This window comes from Artemia sp. Qi Xiang Cuo, chromosome 13 (genome assembly GCF_049724085.1).
Source record: "Artemia sp. Qi Xiang Cuo chromosome 13, ASM4972408v1, whole genome shotgun sequence".
Lineage (NCBI taxonomy): Eukaryota > Metazoa > Arthropoda > Branchiopoda > Anostraca > Artemiidae > Artemia > Artemia sp. Qi Xiang Cuo.
In genome coordinates, this window is record NC_142806.1 from 68,751,690 (window position 1) to 68,772,383 (window position 20,694).

At 35.8% G+C, this 20,694-nt stretch overlaps 1 protein-coding gene across 1 annotated transcript in view; it reads right to left on the minus strand.

Annotated features, from left to right (window-relative positions):
- LOC148945588 (sphingomyelin phosphodiesterase-like) overlaps positions 1-20,694 on the minus strand; it is a 262,982-nt gene that overhangs the window by 17,756 nt on the left and 224,532 nt on the right. The window contains exons 10-11 of the mRNA XM_089098860.1: positions 16,255-16,447; positions 5,565-5,752 (exon numbers count right to left, since the gene is read on the minus strand). Coding sequence (XP_088954986.1) covers positions 5,565-5,752; positions 16,255-16,447 — 381 coding nt within the window. The remainder of the gene's footprint in view (positions 1-5,564; positions 5,753-16,254; positions 16,448-20,694) is intronic.

Sequence of the window (20,694 nt, forward strand, 5' to 3'; positions counted from 1 at the left end):
TATATGGTCTCGCTAATTATTCCAAAATTTCGATATCGCTATCTTTCTGACAGATAGACTCATTCATACGTAAAATTTGTCATTATTAAATATGTTTAAGTGAGGGCCTGTCCCCGAACTTTTATTCCATAAAATAAGCCGGTATCTTACAGTCCATACTTCTTCGTTTCGTATCTGTGTTATCTTTTACCCGCAACTCCCCTTCATTTTGCACAGCATCTGAGAGGTGAGTTCGTCTTGTTTTTTCATATATTATATCTTCCTTGTTTATTTCGTACCCCCTCATTTTACCGGTGTACTCCTTCCCGATTCTACTACCTCTTAATTAATTAGTCAATCGTGGCAAGTTCAAAAATTGCCACATGCAAAAATTATGGTACGCAATTACTGTGTGAATTATTAGCGCCGCGTAATGATGTTCAACAGTTTTTCAAATAACCGGAATATCTCGACTTCATTAGAGAATAGTGACTTCTTTCAAAGCAAGCAATTTTACGCGAGTGAAATATATCTCCGAAAAATGATTTAACAGGGGTTGGACGAGAAAGTAAAAAGAAAAACCGCGTGAATATTCCACTAGTGAATTAGCTGGACTAAAACTCAAACAGGGGAACTTCCCTGCAAAACAAATCACGTATCCACCCCGGAAACTGGTACTTTCGATGTAATCTCCTCTTAGGCCGATTACTCAATGGGACAGGTGCCTCTCACCTTCCTTATCCAATGTACGCAGAAAACTTGACAAATATTCCTAATTTGCCGTCTTCAATAATCTTATAACCTTCGATACTGAAGATTATATTCAAATTTGCCAATTCACTTAAATAATAACCCGACTTTCGCTTTCTCTTATCCGTTCTTAAAGTCTGTAATACTTTCTAATACGGAGAGATTCCCCCACTGTAAACTCAAAACTCAATTAATTTCACGTTCTTTCTTTTTTATTCTTAAAATCTCACAGTTGTCTGACTATTCCCGCAAAAAAAACGGTCGATTTTTTTAATTTTCTCTAATTTCTATATTTGGGCGTTTATGCTCAGTCCGAACCCTGATGAAAGGAGGTGATGAAAGGGGGTTATACCCTTCCTCCTACAATGCGTCGTTCCTAGGTAGGAGCCAGGCTTATCAAATTTTAAATTCGCAATCTTTCAAATCTGTTTTTCCGTGCAGATTTTTACAGCCTATAGCCTATACTATAGGCTAACTTTCACCAATATCTTCGAAAATGCGGAATTCTTTTACTGTCAGTTTTACCGATAGAAACTTTGTTGCTGCCATCAGTGTTCTAGTGGTATGGTACGACTGGTACCACTTATTGGTGCAAAAATGGTGCTACACCACTTACCGGACGGGGGGGGGGCTCGCTGGCACCAAATATTGTAATGGAATTTCCACGCTTATCCCTATTCTTCTGTAAACATAGAGTATGTTAATACCCAATTTACGATATACCCTGCTCCAGGGTATGATAACGTGATCGAAAGGTCAGGTGGCCAAACTCTAAGCCAAATATACCAAACCTGGGTTACCACTAATATTTCTGGCCATCTACTTTGATTTTAAACGGACCCCCTGTCCATATAATCAATGAGGGTATGTCTAGCAACTCTTTTGCTACCCTTTCTGGGTTTCTGGAAAAAATAGTCTATACAGTTGTAGAAAATAGCTTACTTGTAATCTCCCAAAAGGGTACACAAACACACATATATAAATCCCCACACGGAGCCTCAAAGTCGACTCTCAATACGGACTAAAAAATAATATTTGAACACTAAAAGAATCTTGACCCTTGGGGTGTGGCTCAGTGTGACGTGGGCCATTAAAATGTATCGAGTTCCTCAATTGAATTTGCCCTACACATATTTTCAGAATCAATGACTTGAATTTCAGCAAGCCCATGTGACGAATCATAATGATTTACAATCCAGTCAATTTATTTTCTCTTGCAAAATGGTTGCCTTGCCGACGAGTTTAACTTACGATTTAAAATTATCTTATAGGCAACACAAATTACAGAAATGAAAATAAGTCATTTATCTGAAAAGAAAAGAAACAAGGGGTGGAACCCCAACAGGGGCTCATTCGATTTGTAATCAGAAGTTCTAGTGCTCTTTTTAGGATTCAAAGTGATTGGAGGGCAGCTACCCTCCCCCCACACGTCTTAATGTCCCTAAATGTATCTAATTGAAATTCCAAGATAGCAGTTTTATTCAAAATAGTCTAAAGATCATATAACAAGGCTTTTGGGGCTGAAACAAGCCCTCAGAGTCTGGGAGCAAGGGTTTTAAGTTATACCCTGGGGGTATTTATGGTTTTTATGGAAGGGGTCGCTGTATAAACTTTGCAGGAGTCTCATTTGGTTGAAAATTGGAAGTTATAGTTCCCTTTTAAGTATCAAAAGCTATGGAGGGCAAATAGCCCCCCCCCTGACTACAGTTCTTTTCACTAAATGGATCCGATTTGTGAGATAGCCATTCTGTTCAAAATAGTCCAAAGAACATATAACAATGCTTACAGGATTGACACAACTCCCCAGAGCCCTGAGGCAAGGGTTGTAAGTTATGCCCTGGTAGTATATAAGGTTTTAGTGGAATGACTGTTTTTATAAACTTCAGTTGGGGCTCGTTCGGTTTGAAATTGGAAGTTATAGTGCCCTTTTTAAGAGTCAAAAGTGTTTAGAGAGTAACCAGCCTCCCCTTCTACGCCCATCATTTTCCCCAAAACATCAAGTCAAAATTTTGAAACAGCAATTTTGTTCAGCGTAGTTGAGGGGTATGGACATTATGTCTTTGAGGATGGCAACCACCCCACAGCCCTCAGGGCAAGGTTTGTAAGTTATGCCCTGGGGGCATATACGATTTTTATTGAAAGGGTGGTCGTATGTACTTCAGAGGGGTCTCATTGGAAAGGTAATCAGAAGTTTTAGTGCTATTTTTAAAAGTCAAAGAGATCAGAGGGCAGTTACAAACCACCAGAGCCGGGGGGAAAGGGTTGTAGGTTATGCCTCGGGGCTATCTAAGGTTCTTATGGAAAAAATGGTTGTATAACTTTGGAGGTGGCTCATTTGATTGAAAACTAGAAGTTCTAGCTCCTCCTTAAGAGTCAAAATTGATAGCGGTTAACTAGCACCCCCCCCCCCTACCTACCCCCCTTTCATGAAACGTATCTGATTGAAATTGTGAGATATCCATTCTAAAACAAAATAGTTTAAAGAACGTATAACAATGCCTCCAGGGTTGACAAAACCCCCAGAGCCCTGGGATAAGAACTGTAAGTTATAACCTGGGGGTATACATGATATTTATGAAATGGTTGGCCGTATAAACTTCAGATGGGGCTAATTTGATTTGAAGTTGGAAGTTATAGTGGCCTTTTTAAGAGTAAAAAGTGTTTTGAAAGCACCCAACCCCCTACCCCACAACCATCATTTCCCAAAGACAAACATCCCAACAAAGTTTTGAGACATCTATTTTTCCAGCACTGTTGAAAGGCTTAGTAGTTATGTGCTTTAGGATGTCAATCCCTCAGCCCCAAGGCCTCAGGGCAAGGGCTGCAAGTTAGGCAATTTATGCAGTGTTTACATATAGTATATGTTATTGAGAAAAGGGATGCATATTTGACTACTACTTTCCCATAATACAAAGGTATTAAGGTTAGCTTTTCAAGGAATGTTGAACTAACTCAAAACGTGTTATGTGTGTATGACCTTTCAAAAGGGCGTAACTCAGGAATTACTGAATATAATAATTTGGGACTATTGGGAAATGATCAGGGAGATAAACAATTGACCAAAAAGGTAATATTTGCACGCTACTACTACTACAACTACCGCTGTTTCTACTGCTACCACAACTACTACTACCACTACTATCACTAAAACTACTTCTTCTGTAGCGGGTACTACTAAGGCTAAGGATATTAAAATAAACATCTGAGGAAACGTCAAGGGGAAACATTGAACTAAATAAAAGCATATTATGTGCATACAGATTGACAATATGGGCGTATCAGGAATTTTTAACCGATCAAAAGGCAAGATGTACATGATACTACCGCTATTAATACTGCCGCTACTACTGTTACTACTACTACTTATGCAACACTAACACTGCAACTACTTCTCCTACTACCACCACAACTACTGTGATATTAGCACTATTAAGCCTAAGTCTTCTAAGGTAAAATTTGAGAGAATATTGATGGCAAATTCGAACTAACAAATGATACTATGTGCACTTAGACTGTAAAAAGAGCGTATCTTAAGAAATTATTTGTGTATTAAGTTGGAACATCAGGGTTTGAAGGGGATGTTGAAAGAAAAAAAACAAAGACGATATGTGCATACTGCTACTAATGCTACTGCAACTATTGCTAGTACGCATGCTAAGGGCACTAAGGTGAAGCTTTCAAGGAATATTTAGGCAGATGATGAACTAAATTACAGCGAGCTAGGATCATGTAGATTGTCAAAAGGTTGACAAAGCAATATCACAATAACGGCTTACATCAGTATATTAGACTTTTCAGGGTAAGTTGTGGCGGATTTTGAACTAGCCAGAAGACATTATATGCATAGTTTTAATGCTACTTCTACGGTTACTGTAACTAATGACAATAAGGGCAAAAAGTTGAAACTTTTAGGTAACGTTTAGGGAGAGTTTCAATTAAGCGAAAAAACTATATGCATGCCTGTATTAAAAGGGCAAATAAACAATAACATAGGCAGCCCTGCTCTATCAATAACCAGTAATATCACTGATATTTTAAAGGAGTTCTAGTGGCTTTTTAAAGAGTTAAAAGTGATTGGAGGGCAATCAGCTTTCCAATCCAGTTTCCCTGAAAAGATTATGTCAATATAAAACGAACATAAATTAATTAAAAAAAATTCCACAAAATAGGAAAAGTAAAGAACTCTACTAAACTAAAAATGAGCAAAAATAGAATCAAATAATCTACCAAGCGTAAAATTACCACAAACAAGCATCAATAAATAAATGAAGCACGAAAAAAACGGAAATTATAATAAATAACCGAGTCAAACTCAAAACGAGCAGAAATGAACATGATTAGGAGTCACAACCCCTATGCCTTCTGAAGGCCAGAACATAATTTGCACTTTACTGAAAAAACTTAAATGCTTTCGCTTTTATAACTTTAATAAATAAAATTTTTTTAAGAGTTTAAAGAATAAATTTGAGCATAAGTATTTTAAATTGACAATGCACATTCATTTGTATTGTTTTTTGTTTTTTTTTGTTTTTTTTTTTTTAATGCCATTTATTTATTAATTCTAATTTGTGGTAGTTTTACGCTTAGTAGATTATTTGACTCTATTTTGGCTCATTTTTGGTTTAATGGAGCTCTTTACTTTTCTTAGAAAAACTTGTTTTTTGGAATACTTTTTTTTTTAATTGATATTTAATTAGGCAGCAAATGTGCGCTGTCAGTAGTAGAAGTAATAAAAACTGAAACCAGCTCTGTGTCTAAAATTATTATTCTCATGTTTTTCGCAGAATAGGGGCGACTGTTCCCACTATCAAAACATATTTAGCTAATCTACTTACCTATAATATGTTTGAAATAGTTCATCATCAGCAATAAATCGATCCACCAAATCTGACATTTCTTGAGCAGACAAAGAATTTAGACCAAAAGTCTCTCTTCCGTCATAAAGCTTAAACCATTTTGGCTCTGAAGGGCCGATATTGGCCTCCGTCAAATTCATTATCCAGGCTTCATGCTCAAGCATGCCCTACAAAGAAAATGATATGATTGCGTTTTCTTTCTTTCTTAGTGACATTTAAATTTCATGGTTGTAACAGACGGTGCAGCCTAGTATAGAACGAACCAATGCTCATAGTAACCAAATTATTGTTCGAACTGGCTATTTAAAAACTTGCACAGCGATAATTCGTTTTTTATAGAATTAAATAAAAAAAAATATTTTTTCCTAACTGAAAGGAAGGAACGATGTTAAAACTTAAAACGAACAGAAATTATTCCATATATGAAAGGGGCTGTCCCCTCCTCAACGCCTCGCTCTTTACGCTAAAGATTTATTGTTTTAAAAATAGAGTTGTGAGAAAGTCAAAATTTAGCGTAAAGAGTGAGACGTTGAGGAGGGTACACCCCTTTTCATATATGGAATAATTTCTGTTCGTTTTAAGTTTTAACGTCGTTCCTTACTTTGAGTTAGAAAAACTTGTTTTTTATTATTTAATCTTTGAACGCTTTTGAATTACTGCAGGTTTTGATTTGGGTTCACCGTACATGAATAATTAAAACAAAATTTACATATTAATTTTACTTTTATTTGGTTAAATGGCTTTCTCGAAACTTGTTAAATTTTATTTACGAACGTTTTTATTAGTAATAAATATACGTAACTTACGAATTAACTTAAGTAACGAACTTCTAGATTCATATATTTTTAATACGTATATTAGGGGATTCACACCCTAGTCAATACCTTTCTCTTTAAGCTAAAGTTCGAATTTTGTTCCAATTCTTTGAAAATGACCCCTTAATCACAAAGACCGTTAATTAGAATAAATAACTCTTATGAAAGTACTAAACAATCTTTGGCTTAAAGAGCGAGGTATTGACTAGGTGGTGAACCCAATCATATACGGAATATTTTCTGTTTGTTTTAAGTTTTGATGTTGCTCCTTACTTTAAGTTGAAATTTTTTTTTTTTATTTAATTTCTAATCTTATTTTAAATAATGCTGTTAAATCCGGCACCCGCTTCATATCAATGTCCCTTCCCCCTTGAAAACTTCCTTCATGGAAAGATCCTCCCACATAACCCCCGACCCCCCCCCCTCTTCCCCCACTACTAGAAAAAAATCCTCCTGAAAACGTCTGTATACTTCCTAATAACCAAAACTATATGTTAACATTGGGTAAAGTTCACAACTTTTAGCCCACCCCCCAGGGACTTTGGGGGATTAAGTCATCCTAAAAGACATAGTTATCATATTTTCGACAATACTGAACAAAATGGCTATCTCAAAATTTTGATCAGGTGACTTTGGGAAAAAAATTGAGCGTGGGAGGGGGCCTAGATGCCCTCCATTTTTTTGGTCACTTAAAAAGGGCACTAGAAATTTTTATTTCTGTTCCAATGAGCCCTCCTACGATATTCTAGGACCATTGGGTCGATGCAATCACCCCTGAAAAAAAAACACGCATCCGTGATCTTTGTTCTGGCAAAAAATGCATAATTCCACATTTTTGTAGATAGGAGCGTGAAACCTCTACAGTAGGGTTCTCTGATACGCTGAATATGATGGAATGATTTTCATTAAGGTTCTATAGCCTTTAGGGGGTATTTCCCCCTTTTTTGGAAATTCAGCCAAATTTTTTCAGCCGCGTAACTTTTGATGGGTAGGACTTAACTTGATGGAAATTATATATTTTAAATCAACATTAAAATATGATTCTTTTGATGTATCTTTTGGTATCAAAATCCTTTTTTCTAGATTTGCAGTTACCATTGACCCGGGTCGCTCCTTACTTACAGTTCATTACCACGAACTGTTTGAAAGGTTATAAAAAGATTTACCAGTTATAAAGAAAAATTTTTATAACTGGTATTCATTTTTTAAGGAAAAAAACATTTATATACAATTATGAAGTCTACGATAGTAGTAAGCAAATAATCATAGGCAATACCACAGCACTGCCTAAGTAGATAGCAAAGTGAGCTCTGTGCCTTATATATCCATTTTTTTTTTTTCACCAAGGAACTTTGCGTAAAAGGAATTGTCGTAAAAACTATCGAAAGGGCTCATTCAGCGGTAAATTGAAAGTTGTTTGAATCAAAAGATACTGGAGCGCAACCAGCATTTCCATTTATGTTTTCAAACAATTTGTATAATCTTGACAATCTTTGGGAGAAAATCGAGATATGGCTCTCAGGATTCGGGAGAAAATCGGGAGGTGGAGCTAATGATTCGGTAGAAATTTCAGTAATTTTTTTTTATTTTGTATTACGTTTTTTGTGTTGTTCGAGTGATCTGCAAATAAAGCACCACATTCTAAAAGTTCAGAGTGCATATTGCCAGCTGCAATTCCGGAAAGAAAATTCGTCGATCATCTTTGTCAAACATGACCAAAGGAAGCAGCTAGAAGCTTGAAATGTATTTAATTTTGAAACTAAGTGTAGTCATATTTCATTCAGACTCTAAAGCTGTTTAATTAAGACATTTTTCTTCATCGACCCATTACTTTTTCTCACCCTTTTAGGCTCCAGATAGCCCACTAAGTTAAGGACGGGGACAGAAAATCTGGACGAATTACGGACACCAGGCCTTTGACCATTGAGTCTGAGTTGAGCGGATAATTTTTTTTTCACCACCATCCCCAGAGTTATTCACAAATGATAAAGAGAAAACGCAAAGCCACAGCTCATTAGTATTCACAATAACTGAAAAAAGTACAAAAATAGCAAAACTTTCAGATACTGCATTAAATTCATAATCTGTGTCTATCACATGGCTTTTTATGTGAGCAGCCCACTCTGATCATGCAGTAACTCAGCTGTGCTGGCAGGGGCTACTATTCCTTTAATCTCTTTCTGAGGGGCTGGTCAACCGTCAGTGTGTCTGCTGTAACTCCGGCTCGTTTCATTCCAAGTTTCGTCTGAATTGTGGAAGACAAAGTTATTGTTACCAAACGATTCCTTCTGTCTGTCTTTATTTTCTTGAGTAGGCTGAACTGGTGGACTATATTCGTGACTTTCTACTTACCTAATCTTACTTTATCAGTCACATTCTTATGCGGCATATTTTTCAGGAATGGGATTAGCTTGTCAATCAGCAAAAATGGCAAATTGTTTTCAAAAATGCCGCAATTTTCGTCTCTGTATCTTGTACTAGAACATTAGATGCAAACTCATTCAGTTCTACAGAGGAACTGCAGACAAAGTCTAATTTTGGTCATATTTCTTTAAAATTGTAGTAACTATGTATTATTTTGAACCTACTGAGTCAGCTGGACCCACAGAGTGCTAGTTACAATCCCTTGGTGCAGGCCGCCACCTGTGGTTAGTTTATGAAACGAAAATAATTAGTTAATTACAAACCTTGAAGGTGTTTAAATTACCAAGAACAGAAAATCAATGCACCACTGTGGAATAGATAATGGGCAATGCTCTTACACATACGAAAAAAATTCAAATCACGCTGCCGTAATGGCCTGAGACGTTAGGGAACATCCCTAAATGACCACAGACGACGGCCAGGTAAAAAAAAAAAAAAGAAAGAATGACCACAAAGTAAAACTTTCCAGGGATTAAGTTTTCTGGAGATTTTTGGGAGATTCAGCATCTTCTTTTTTTGTCGGGAGATGGATTAGAAATTCAGTGGATCTCCCGAAAAATCGGGAGAAGTGGAAACAATGCAACCAGCCGCCTTCCCAAGTCCCTATTTTCTGTTCTTCTCCCATGGATAGCCGATCAAAATTTTAACACAGCCATTTTATTAAAAATAGTTGAAAGGTCTTTTAACAATGCCTCTTGGGATGACATAGCCCCCACAGCCCTTAGGGTAAGAGCTGTAGGTTATGCAATACCCATGGTTAACAGATAGGATTTGTTATTTGAAAGGCATGTTGGTTTGTTCCTGGATCTACAAATGGACTAAGGCTCTTAAGGTGAAGCTTTCAGGAAATGTTGATAAGAATGCTGAACTAAATCAATGTATACTACGTGCATTCAGTGTGCCGAAAGGGTTTATCAGGAATGTTTCAGGAACAAACTAGGGTATTAAGTTGAAACATTCAGCGAACGATCAGGGGATGTTCAACTAACAAAAAGACAGTACTTATGTGTATTCTATGATTAATACTGCTAATATGACTGCTACTACGACTAAGGCTAAGGATATTAAGGTGAAAACTTCAGGGAATGTTAAGGGAAAAATAGAACAAAATCATTATATACGATGTACATGCAGGTTGCCTAAAGGGCGTATTATTTTCAGGAACAGCATAGAGTACTAAGGTGAAACTTACAAGGTATTGAGGAGGATTTTATACAGATCACAAGGCTTCATGTGCATACTGCTACTACTACTACTACTACTACTATTACTATTACGACTACTACCGAGACATTGAGATGAAAATTTAGAAAAAGCTGAGAGAAAACCTAAATTAAGACACTCTAGCGCATGCAGGTTGTTAAAAAGGGCTTATTAGTAATATCTCAGGGGCGGCTTGGAGTTTTGAATTGAAACTTCAGGAGAATGTCGAGGACGGATGTTAAACTAGTCAAAAGACACTCAATGCCTTTTACTTTTTTGAGAGCGGCTGAGGGTATGGAGTGGAGTTGAAACTTCTAGGGCTGCGGCTACAACTACTACTGCTGCTATTACTACTATGAAACTAAATCAAGAGGGTTTAAGTTCTGGTTTTCAAAATAGCACAGATTTGATATCTCAGGAACTGAACAGTGTATTAAGTAAAAACTTCCAGGGAAAGTTTTTATTTTGAAATGAAGTTAAACAAAAAAGCACTATATGCATGCAGGTGGTCAAAAGGGTCAATTGGCAATATCTTCTGAACGGCTGAGGGTATTAAGTTGATACTCTCAGGGCTATTACTTTTGCTAATGCTAATACTATTACTGCTACTACTATTGAACTAAATCAAGTGTTTAAGTGAGCGCACCCAGATTTTCAGAATGGCACAGATACAATTTCTCTGGAAAAAAGAGGGCATTAAGATTTAACTTCCAGTAAAAATTTACGTTGATATAAATCGAAATAAAAAGAAAGGGCGTGTATGCACTATCTCTGAAACGGCTAAAAGCATTAAGGTAACTTTCAAGCAATGATGGGATGGATGTTGAACTAAATCAAAACACACGATATGCATGCAGAATGTCAAAAGTGCGTATTAGCAGTATCTTGGAACGGTTGAAGGTATTAGACTGAGACATTCAGGACAACTAATACTACAACTTATACTTCTAGCCTACCGTTGCTGCTATCATTTATGACTGCAACTGTGACTATTCATGATTATGACAGCTTGTGACTGCAACTACTTGTTACTTCTTGAGTCTATGACTATTTGCGATTGTGACTGCGACTAATTGTGGCTATGAGTACTTACGACTCCTACTTTGGCTACTTTTGACTGAGACTACATGGAACTGCAGTTACGACGCAGGTCTTAGAGAAACGATTAACAATATATATTAAACTGTAAATTCATGTGTTTTGGAATAGTAATAAGGAAAGATGGTATAAAGTCAAGTTTTGTCGATTTTGTATTTTCTCTTGTGCTCTATTTTTATTCTTATGATTATTCCATCTTTATATGGTTTCTATATTAGCGGGCTATAAGTAAATAATAAGTTTAATGAAATCAGTAAATTCCCTTTCGTGAATAAGTAGAATTTTAGACGGATTTTTTAGTGTAAAAAATCCCCAGAATAAGAACATCTAGAATCATAGGCAGCACAATCGCGCTGCCTAAGTAAAGAGTAATGTAGGCACAATATATTAGTTATTTTTTTCCTTAGACCATGGCACTTCATATTGAAGGAGTTGTAGAAACTTCGAAAAGGGCTCATTCGATTGGAAATTGGAACGGCTAGTGCCCTTTTTAATAGTCGTAAGTGATTGGAAGGCAACTAACACCTCTTCCACACCCACCATTTCCCCAAACACATACAATCAAAACTTTGAGATAGCCATTTTGTTCAACGTATTTGATTTCCAGATAGAAATTATGTTTTTGAGGAGGAAACTCCCCCCACGGACCTCAGGGCAAGGGTTGCAAGTTTTGCATAAGGTTTTTGTAGAAACTTTAAAAAGGGATCATTCGACTGGAAATTCAAAGGGCTAGTTCTCTTTTTAATAGTCGAAAAGGATTGGAGGGCAACATACCTCTCATGCCCAGCTTTTCTCCAAACACGTCCAGTCAAAAATTTTGGTATAGTCATTTTGTTCAATGTAGTTGAAACTTCTACAAATTAGGTCTTAGAGGATGACAACCCCCCCCCCCCGAGCCCTCAGGGCAAGGATTGTAGGTTGTGTCCTGGGGGTATATAAGGTTCTCATAGAAAGCGTTGTTGTAGAAACTTCAAAAAGTGCTCATTCGATTCGAAACTGAAATGGCTAGTGCCCTTTTTAATATTCGAAAGTAATTAGAGGACAACTAACCCCCTCTCACGCCCACCATTTATCCAGACACATCCAATCAAAATTTTGAGACAGCCATTTTTTCAATGTAGTAGAAAATTCTGGAAATTAGGTCTTTTAGGATAATAACCCCCTCAGAACCCTCAGGGCAAGGGTTATCAGTATGCCCTGGGGGCACATAAGGTTTTTATTGGAAGCTTTGTCATAGAAACTTGAAAAAGGACTCATTTGACTGGAAATTCAAAGGGCTAGTACCCTTTTTAATATTCAAAAGTGATTGGGGGGCAACCGACCCCCTCTTCCCAAAAAATCACCTTTTCCCAAACAAATCCAATCAAAATATTCAGATAGCCATTTTGTTCAACGTAGTTGAAAGTTTTGGAAATTAGTTCTTTAAGGATGACAACTCCCCCACAGACCTTACGGCAAGGGTTGCAAGTTATGCCCTGGGGGCATATAGGGTTTTTATAGAAAGTGTTGTCGTAAAAACTTCAAAAATTCCTCATCTGATTGAAAATTGAAATGGCTAGTGCCCTTTTTAATAGTCGAAAGTAAGTGGAGGGCAACTATCCCCCCTCTCACGCCCACCATTTCCCAAAATACATACAATCAAAATTATTGAGATAGCCATTTTTTTCAACGTAGTTCAAAGTTCTGGAAATTAGGTCATTGAGGATGACAGCCCCCCACAGCCCAAATGGCAGGGGTTATAAGTTATGCCCTGGGGGCATATAAGGTTTTTATAGAAATATTTGTCGTAGAAACTACAAAAAGGGCTCATTTGATTAGAAATTATAGTCAAAAGTGATTGAAGAGCAACAAACCCCCATCCTTTTCACGCCAACCGTTTCCCCAAGCACATCCATTCAAAATTATGATATATTCATTTAGTTTAACGTAGTTGAAAGTTCTGGAAATTAGGTCTTTGAGGATGATATGCCCCCCCCCCAAAACCCTCTGGGCAAGGTTGGTAAGTTATGCCCTTTTGGGCATATAAGGATTTTAAAGAAATTTTTGTCGTAGAAACTTTAAAAAGGGCTCATTTGATTGGAAATTTAAAGGGCTAGTGCCCTTTTTAATGGTCAAAAGTGGATGGAGAGCAATTAACCCCCCTCTCACGCCCATAATTGGAAAGCAACTAAAACCCCTTAAAAGCCCACCATTTCCCTAAACACATCCAATCAAAATTTTGAGATAGCCATTTTGTTCAACGTAGTTGAAAGTTCTGAAAATTATGTCTTCGAGCAGGACACTCCTACCACAGTCTTCAGGGCAAGGGTTAAAAGTTAGGCCCTGGGGGTATATAAGTTTTTATTTAAAGCTTTGTCGTACAAACTTGAAAAGGGGCTCATTCGATTGGAAATTCAAAGGGCTAGTGCCCTTTTTGAGATATTCATTTTGTTAAACGTATTTGAAAGTTCTGGAAATGAGGTTTTTGAGGATAGTGCCCTTTTTAATAGTCGAAAGTGATTGGAGGACAACTAACCCCCTCTCAGGCCCACCGCCTCCCCAAACACATCCAATCAAAGTATTGAGATAGCCATTTGTTTCAACATAGTTGAAAGTTCTGGAAATTATGTATTTGAGGATGACAAATCCCCCGGAGCCCCCAGGGCAAATGTTGTAATGCCCTAGGAACACAAGGTTTGTATAGATAGCGTTGTCGTAGAAACTTCAAAAGGGGTTCATTCAATTGGAAATTGAGAGGGCTAGTGCCCTTTTTAATAGTCGAAAGTGATTGGAGCGTAACTAATCCACCTCTCACGCCAACCATATCCCCAAATACGTCCAATCAAAATTTTGAGAATGCCATTTTGTTGAACGTAGTTGAAAGTTCTGGAAAGTAGGTCTTTGAGGATGACAACCACTCGACAGCCCTCAGGACTAAGGTTTTAAGTTATGCCCTGGGGGCATATAATTTTTTATAGAAAGTGTTGTCGTAAAAATTTCAAAAAGGGCTCATTCGATTGGAAATTAAATGGGCCATTGCCCTTTCAATTTTTTATGGAAGGGATTGTTTTTTAACTTCAGAAGAGGTTCAGTCTTTCTCCCTGAAAAAAACTATGTCAATATAAAACGAACAAAAATTAATCAAAAAACCATTTTGCACAAAATAAGTTTTTCAAAATAAAAGTAAAGAACTCCATTAAACCAAAAATGAACAAAAATACAATAAAATAATTTACCAAGCATAGAACTACCATAAATCAGTATCAATAAATAAATGAAACCCAAAACAAACCGAAATTAAAACAAGTCAAACTCAAAACGAGCAAAAATTAATCTGAGAAGGGTTCTAAACCCTATGATTTCTAAAAGCCTGAATATAATTTGTACTTTACTGAAAAAATTCTTTTAAATGTTTTCACGTTTATAAATTTAAGAAATCAAAAATTCACTAAGATTTTAAGGAATGAATATCAGCATATGTATATTAAACTGACAATGCACATTTTTTTCAGTAAATTAATTTGAATTTTTTTCAGTAAAAAAAAGGTAAATAATACGGCATAGGACTATACAGTCCCTACCGGCAGTGCTGATCTCCGTTTCTTGGCGCTTCAGCCAGGAAGTGCAATGGGGGGCTGGGGGCCGACCATCATGTGCTTTCGCACAGCTTTCCTGTTTACCTTCTTCAGATTTCTCCAGGTATCCACTTAGAATCGGGTCAACACTGGCTGAGCTTACAGAGTCACACCACTGACCCTCGTCCCATACCGAATAATTGGTTACAACAGGATTCAAAACTTTACCCTCTCGGACAAAGAATCCTAAATCCAGCTTACCAATCCACTCGGCTAGGACAGCTAAAGTAAAGCACAAATTCTATTCTGGCTTTTAGAAAGCATAGGATTTAGAACCCTACTCAGATTAAATTCAGCTGGTTTTGAGTTTGAGTTATTCTAATTTCGGTTGTTTTGGGTTTTGTTTATTTATTGATACTGATTTGTGGTAGTTTTTTGCTTGATAAGTTATTTGATTCTATTTTTGTTGATTTTTGGTTTAATAGGGTTCTTTACTTTTTTTTGAAAAACTTATTCTGTGCAAAAATTTCTATTATTAATACATAGAAAAACCAAAGGAATGAAGTTTAGCCTTTCATTTAAAAAATAATTTTGAAAGATTGTATCTGATTAACCAACCTGCGAAAAGCCTATTCTTTAGGATTGTCTAAAGAATAAACTTTGACCTATTTATAAATATATGTGACTTTTTGATAAAATCATATATTTAAAATAAATTTTAAATAAGCATATTTCTTATAAATAAATTGTATATAAATATGTGTTAAATATATTTAAAGGTTATATAGTTTTTATAATATAAATTAAAAATTATAAAACCTATAGCCTAGGCTACTAAAAAGGAAAATTTGAACTTATCCTCCTGAGCCAGTTTTTCTTCTATATCACTAGAATCCTTAAATAAAATTTAAATAAATAATCTTCTTTAAATTTGTATAAATATGTTTAAAGTAAATGTATAGGTTACATAATTTTTATAATATGTGTTAAAAATTATATAGGCAATAACATATTAAAAAGGAAGCTAACTGTCCTCCTGAACAAGTGTTTCTCTTTATCACTCATTGTTAAATAAACAACTTCGAAATAAATTAATTTTTTATAAATGTTATGTAGATATATGTAAAATATGTTTAGAGAATAATATATTTATATTTATAAATACTAAAAGCATTAAAAAAGAGGATTATAATCGATCCTGTTGAGCCAGGTTTCCCTCTATATCTCTAACGTTGTTAAATAAATTAATTTTAAATAAATTTGGTGTAAATGTATATAAAGTATATTTTTAGGCTATATAATTTTTTATAATATAATGAAAAAACTTTAAACCTATTAAAATGGAAGACCTTAACCTATCTTCCTGTGCCAGTTTTCTCTCTATACCACTAGCATTGCTAAGAAATATACTGCAAATAAATTCATTTTAAATATACATAAAATGTGTATAATATACTAAAATATATATTAATATGTAAAAATAAATTAAAAAAATATACAATTGGGACTTTTCTTGTAAATATTCATAGAACATACACTATTTTCAAAAGACAAACAACCCTTCTAACTACTTACGAAAGTGGATCCCTCCCTTTCACCGTCCAAGAGGTATATTTTATAGCCGGGATTGATATCAACAAATGATGTTAGGCTAGGTCCAATCCAAGCAACATTTATGGCGCGAGATGGATCTTCACTGTCATAAAAAATCTTGAACTCATCGTTGTGGGTGTGACCATAAAATTGACCAGCAAGAGTAGTCTCAAAACTAAAAGAAAATTTGAAGATTTCTATTTAACTTTCAAGAGTAAAAAAAAGAGAGGGTGTCAGATTAAAAATAAAAAGTCTCATCTAAAAATATCTTTATAGACTGATGCATGGTTTCATTGATGGATATTACCAAACCACTCATCTAAACTGAATTCAAAATGCTGGTGAAATCATGGTCGCAGTGATAGTTGCAATCAAACAGTTCGTGGTAACGAACTGTAAGTAAGGAGCGACCTGGCTCAATAGTAACCGAACCTCCAAAAAACCCAATTTTGATATCAATAACTACATCAAAAGAATTGGATTTTTATGTTGATTTCAAATATATAAGGTTTATCAAGTTTAGTCTTATCCATCAAAAGTTGTGAGCCTGAGAAAATTTACCTTATTTTCAAAATAAGGGGAAAACACTCCTTAAATCATATCATCAGCTTCAGCGTACTAGAGAACCCTAATGTAGAAGTTTCAAGCTCCTATCTGCAAAAATGTGGAATTTTGTGTTTTTGCCAGAAGACAGATCACGGATGCGTGTTTATTTGTTTGTTTTTTTGTTTTGTTTTTCCCTAGGGGTGATCGTATCGACCCAATGGTCATAGAATATCGTGAGCAGGCTCATTCGAACGGGAATTAAAAGTTCTAGTGCCCTTTTTAAGTGGGGCAGCTAGGCCCCCTCCCACGCTCATTTTTTCTCAAAGTCACCCGATCGAAATTTTGAGGTAGCCATTTTATTCAGCATAGTCGAAAAATATAAAAACTATGTCTTTAAGGATGACTTAATCCACCACAGTCCCCAGGGGAAGGACTACAAGTTTTGAACTTTGCCCATATTGTTTACATATAGTATAGGTAATTGCGAAATATACAGACATTTTCAGGGGGATTTTTTCTGGTTGGGGGGCTAGGGGAGGGATTTACATGGGATGATCTTTCCATGGGGGAATTTTTCATGGGGAAGGCAATTTTACAGGAAGGGGGTGGCGGATTTCCCAGCATTATTTAAAAAACAATCAGAAATTAAATTTAAAAAAACAAGTTTTTTCAACTGAAAGTAAGGAGCAACATTAAAACATAAAACGAACAGAAATTATTATGTATTTAAGGGGGTTCGTCCTGTCGTCAATACCTCGCTCTTTACGCTAAAGTTTTTTTTAGTACTTTCAAAAGAGCTATTTATTCTAATTAAACGGCCTTTGTGATTTTGGCGTATAGAGACGAGGGGACGAACCCCCTCATATACATAATAATTTCTGTTACTCAAACGGAACAGAAACCATTCCATATATGATTGGGCTGCCTCCTCTTCAATACCCTGCTGTTTACGCTGTATTTTGACTGTTTGTCCCACTTTTTAAGAACGGCTAGTGAAACACTAGGGCCGTATAAATAAAATAGAAAGACTTACTAAAAGTCCTAACAGCTATAGCTTATAGAGCAATGTATTGCTTAGAGGGGAGCATTTCATATACTGAATAATTTCCCTCCTCAAAGTCACGCTCTTTACAATAATGTTTGTATTTTATGCCAAATTAATAATAACAAATCCTAAAAAACAAGGATCACTTAATTAGACTATTAAGAAGATTTTTTAAGTGATAAATAACACTTTAGAGGGAAATGGAAAGTGTGTAGCAGAGGGCAACACCCTTCATATACCAGAAAGGGCTATGAGTTGTGGAATTTGCCCGTACTGTTTACACTAAGCATTAATATCATTAAGTATAATTACATTCTGTAACATTAGTATAAGTACATTAAGTACTTAAGTACTTTATTACGTATATGATTGGATTCGCCCCCTAGTCATTACATCGCTCACTAAGCTAATTTTTTTTTTTTGTACTTTCATCAGAGCTATTTATTCTAATTAACGGCAAATGGGGGTCATTCTTACTGAATTGGAACAAAATTTGAACTTTAGCTTAAAGAGCGAGGTATTGACTAAGGAGCGTATCCCCTAATATACGTAATTAAAATTTACGAATATAGAAGTTCGTTACGTAAGTTAATTCCTAAGTTACGTCAGATCCAAATTTTGAGAAAGCCATTTAGCCAAAAAAAGTAAAATTAATATGCAAATTTCGTTTTAATTATTCATGTACGGTGAGCCAAAATCAAACCTGTATTAATTCAAAAAAGTTCAAAATTAAATCAAAAACAAGTTTTTATAACTGAGAATAAGGAGCGACATTAAAACTTAAAACGAACAGAAATTATTCCGTATATGAAAAGGGCTGTCCCCTCCTAAACACCTCGCTCTTTACGCTAAAGTTTGACTCTGTGTCACAACTTCATTTTTTAAAAAAATAAAAAACTTTAGCTTAAAGAGCGAGGCGTTGAGGAGGAGACAGCCCTTTTCATATACGGAATGATTTCTGTTTGTTTTAAGTTTTAATGTCGCTCCTTACTTTCAGTTAAAAAAAACTTGTTTTTTTTTTATTTAATCTAGTATCTAGTATTTAATCTAACCCATAATAACAAATGCTCAAAAATACTGTTTTAAGAAAACTGTCTAGTGAAAAGAATCTTTTTTTTGTAGCTCATTTAGAAATACTAACTATTATTTTTATTTGTCTTGCTAGTATACGGTTAATTTGAAAAAAAAAAATTGAAAGAAAGCTGTTTAAGTGCTCATTTAACAGCTAGTTTTTAAATCTAAACGGTTTTGTAAATTTGGACTTGACACGCTATCAAAAAGGGCCCTATGTGACCCAAAAAGTGCGATACGGGCTCCATTTCCAAAATGTAAGAGCTGAGAGCACTGGAACAGCATAGTTTGCTGTCTCAGGGCTCATTTAAAGGCTAGTTTTATATCCAATCGTTTTTATAAAGTTGACTTAGAGCATATGACACCCATTAAGTGCACTTTGGGTTATGTTTCCATCTTTTTTTAATAAAAATACATATAAAGGCCTTTTCTAATGAAAAGACTCCAAAAAAGGTATGTTTGAGAATATTAGCTAGAGCAAGCAACTAGGGAGGGCGCGGGTACCCCTTTTCAATTGCTGCCAATAGAACTAGCACGCATGCAACATTGCAGAGATGTTTAAAGGTTCAATACATGGCTAGTGATCATTTTTTTTTGTAGATTTATAATTTAAAAAAGAAAAAAAAGGCCTCATCAGGTGACGATGAAACTTTGAGCTCTAGGTTACCTTTTTGTCAGTAGTATGTTACCTTATACTTCTACGACTTTATGTTCCTTCCCATGATATTCTACGACTTTATGTTCCTTCCCATGATATTCTACGACTTTATGTTCCTTCCCATGATATTCTACGACCTTCTGTTCCTTCCCATGATACTCTACGGCTGTATGTTCCTTCAAATGCTATTCTATGACTTTATGTTCCTTTCTGTGTTATTTTGGACCTTGTATACACCTCCTCAAAGAAAGTGAGTATCCTCTCACATGGTCTTATACTTTTACGACTTTATGTTCCTTCCTGTGTTACCTTATACTTCTACGACGCCCCCTTACCAAACAGGTTTTTCTGGTAGAACCTTATACTTCTACGACGCCCCTGTACCAAACAGGTTTTTCTGGTAGAACCTTATACTTCTACGACGCCCCCGTACCAAACAGGTTTTTCTGGTAGTCCTATTCTACAGGTCCCCGGCGCCCCAAAGACTCCTGAGCCTCCATTATAATACTTTTTAAGGCTTTATTATATCTTTTCAGAATAAATTATTATTTTAGGGAATTATTTCGGTGAAACAGTTAGAGACATTTTAAGAGATGATTTTAGAAGAGGACTTGAGGGTGAAACTCTGTGGTCGTTATAATACACAAGTTCCATTTGAACAGTGTTGTGAGGTCCCCTTACCACAACCCCAAAGGGCTCCGATCCCCCACCCCAACCCCGATGGAACTACTATTTGCGTGCGGGTATAGGAATTCCCGTGTTATTTGCTTGCATGTATAGGAATTCCCATGTTATTTGGTTGCGTGTATAGGAATTCCCATGTTATTTGCTTGCATGTATAGGAATTCCCATGTTATTTGCTTGCGTGTATAGGAATTCCCATGGTATTTGCTTGCGTGTATAGGAATTCCCTTGTTATTTGCTTGCGTGTATAGGAATTCTCATGTTATTTGCTTGCTTGTATAGGAATTCCCAACTTATTTTATAGCTTGTATAGGAATACCCTTTTTAGTTTTTTGCGTGTATAGGAATTCCTATGTTATTTGCTTGCGTGTATAGGAATTCCCAGGTTATTTCATTGCTTGTATCGGAATTACCTTGT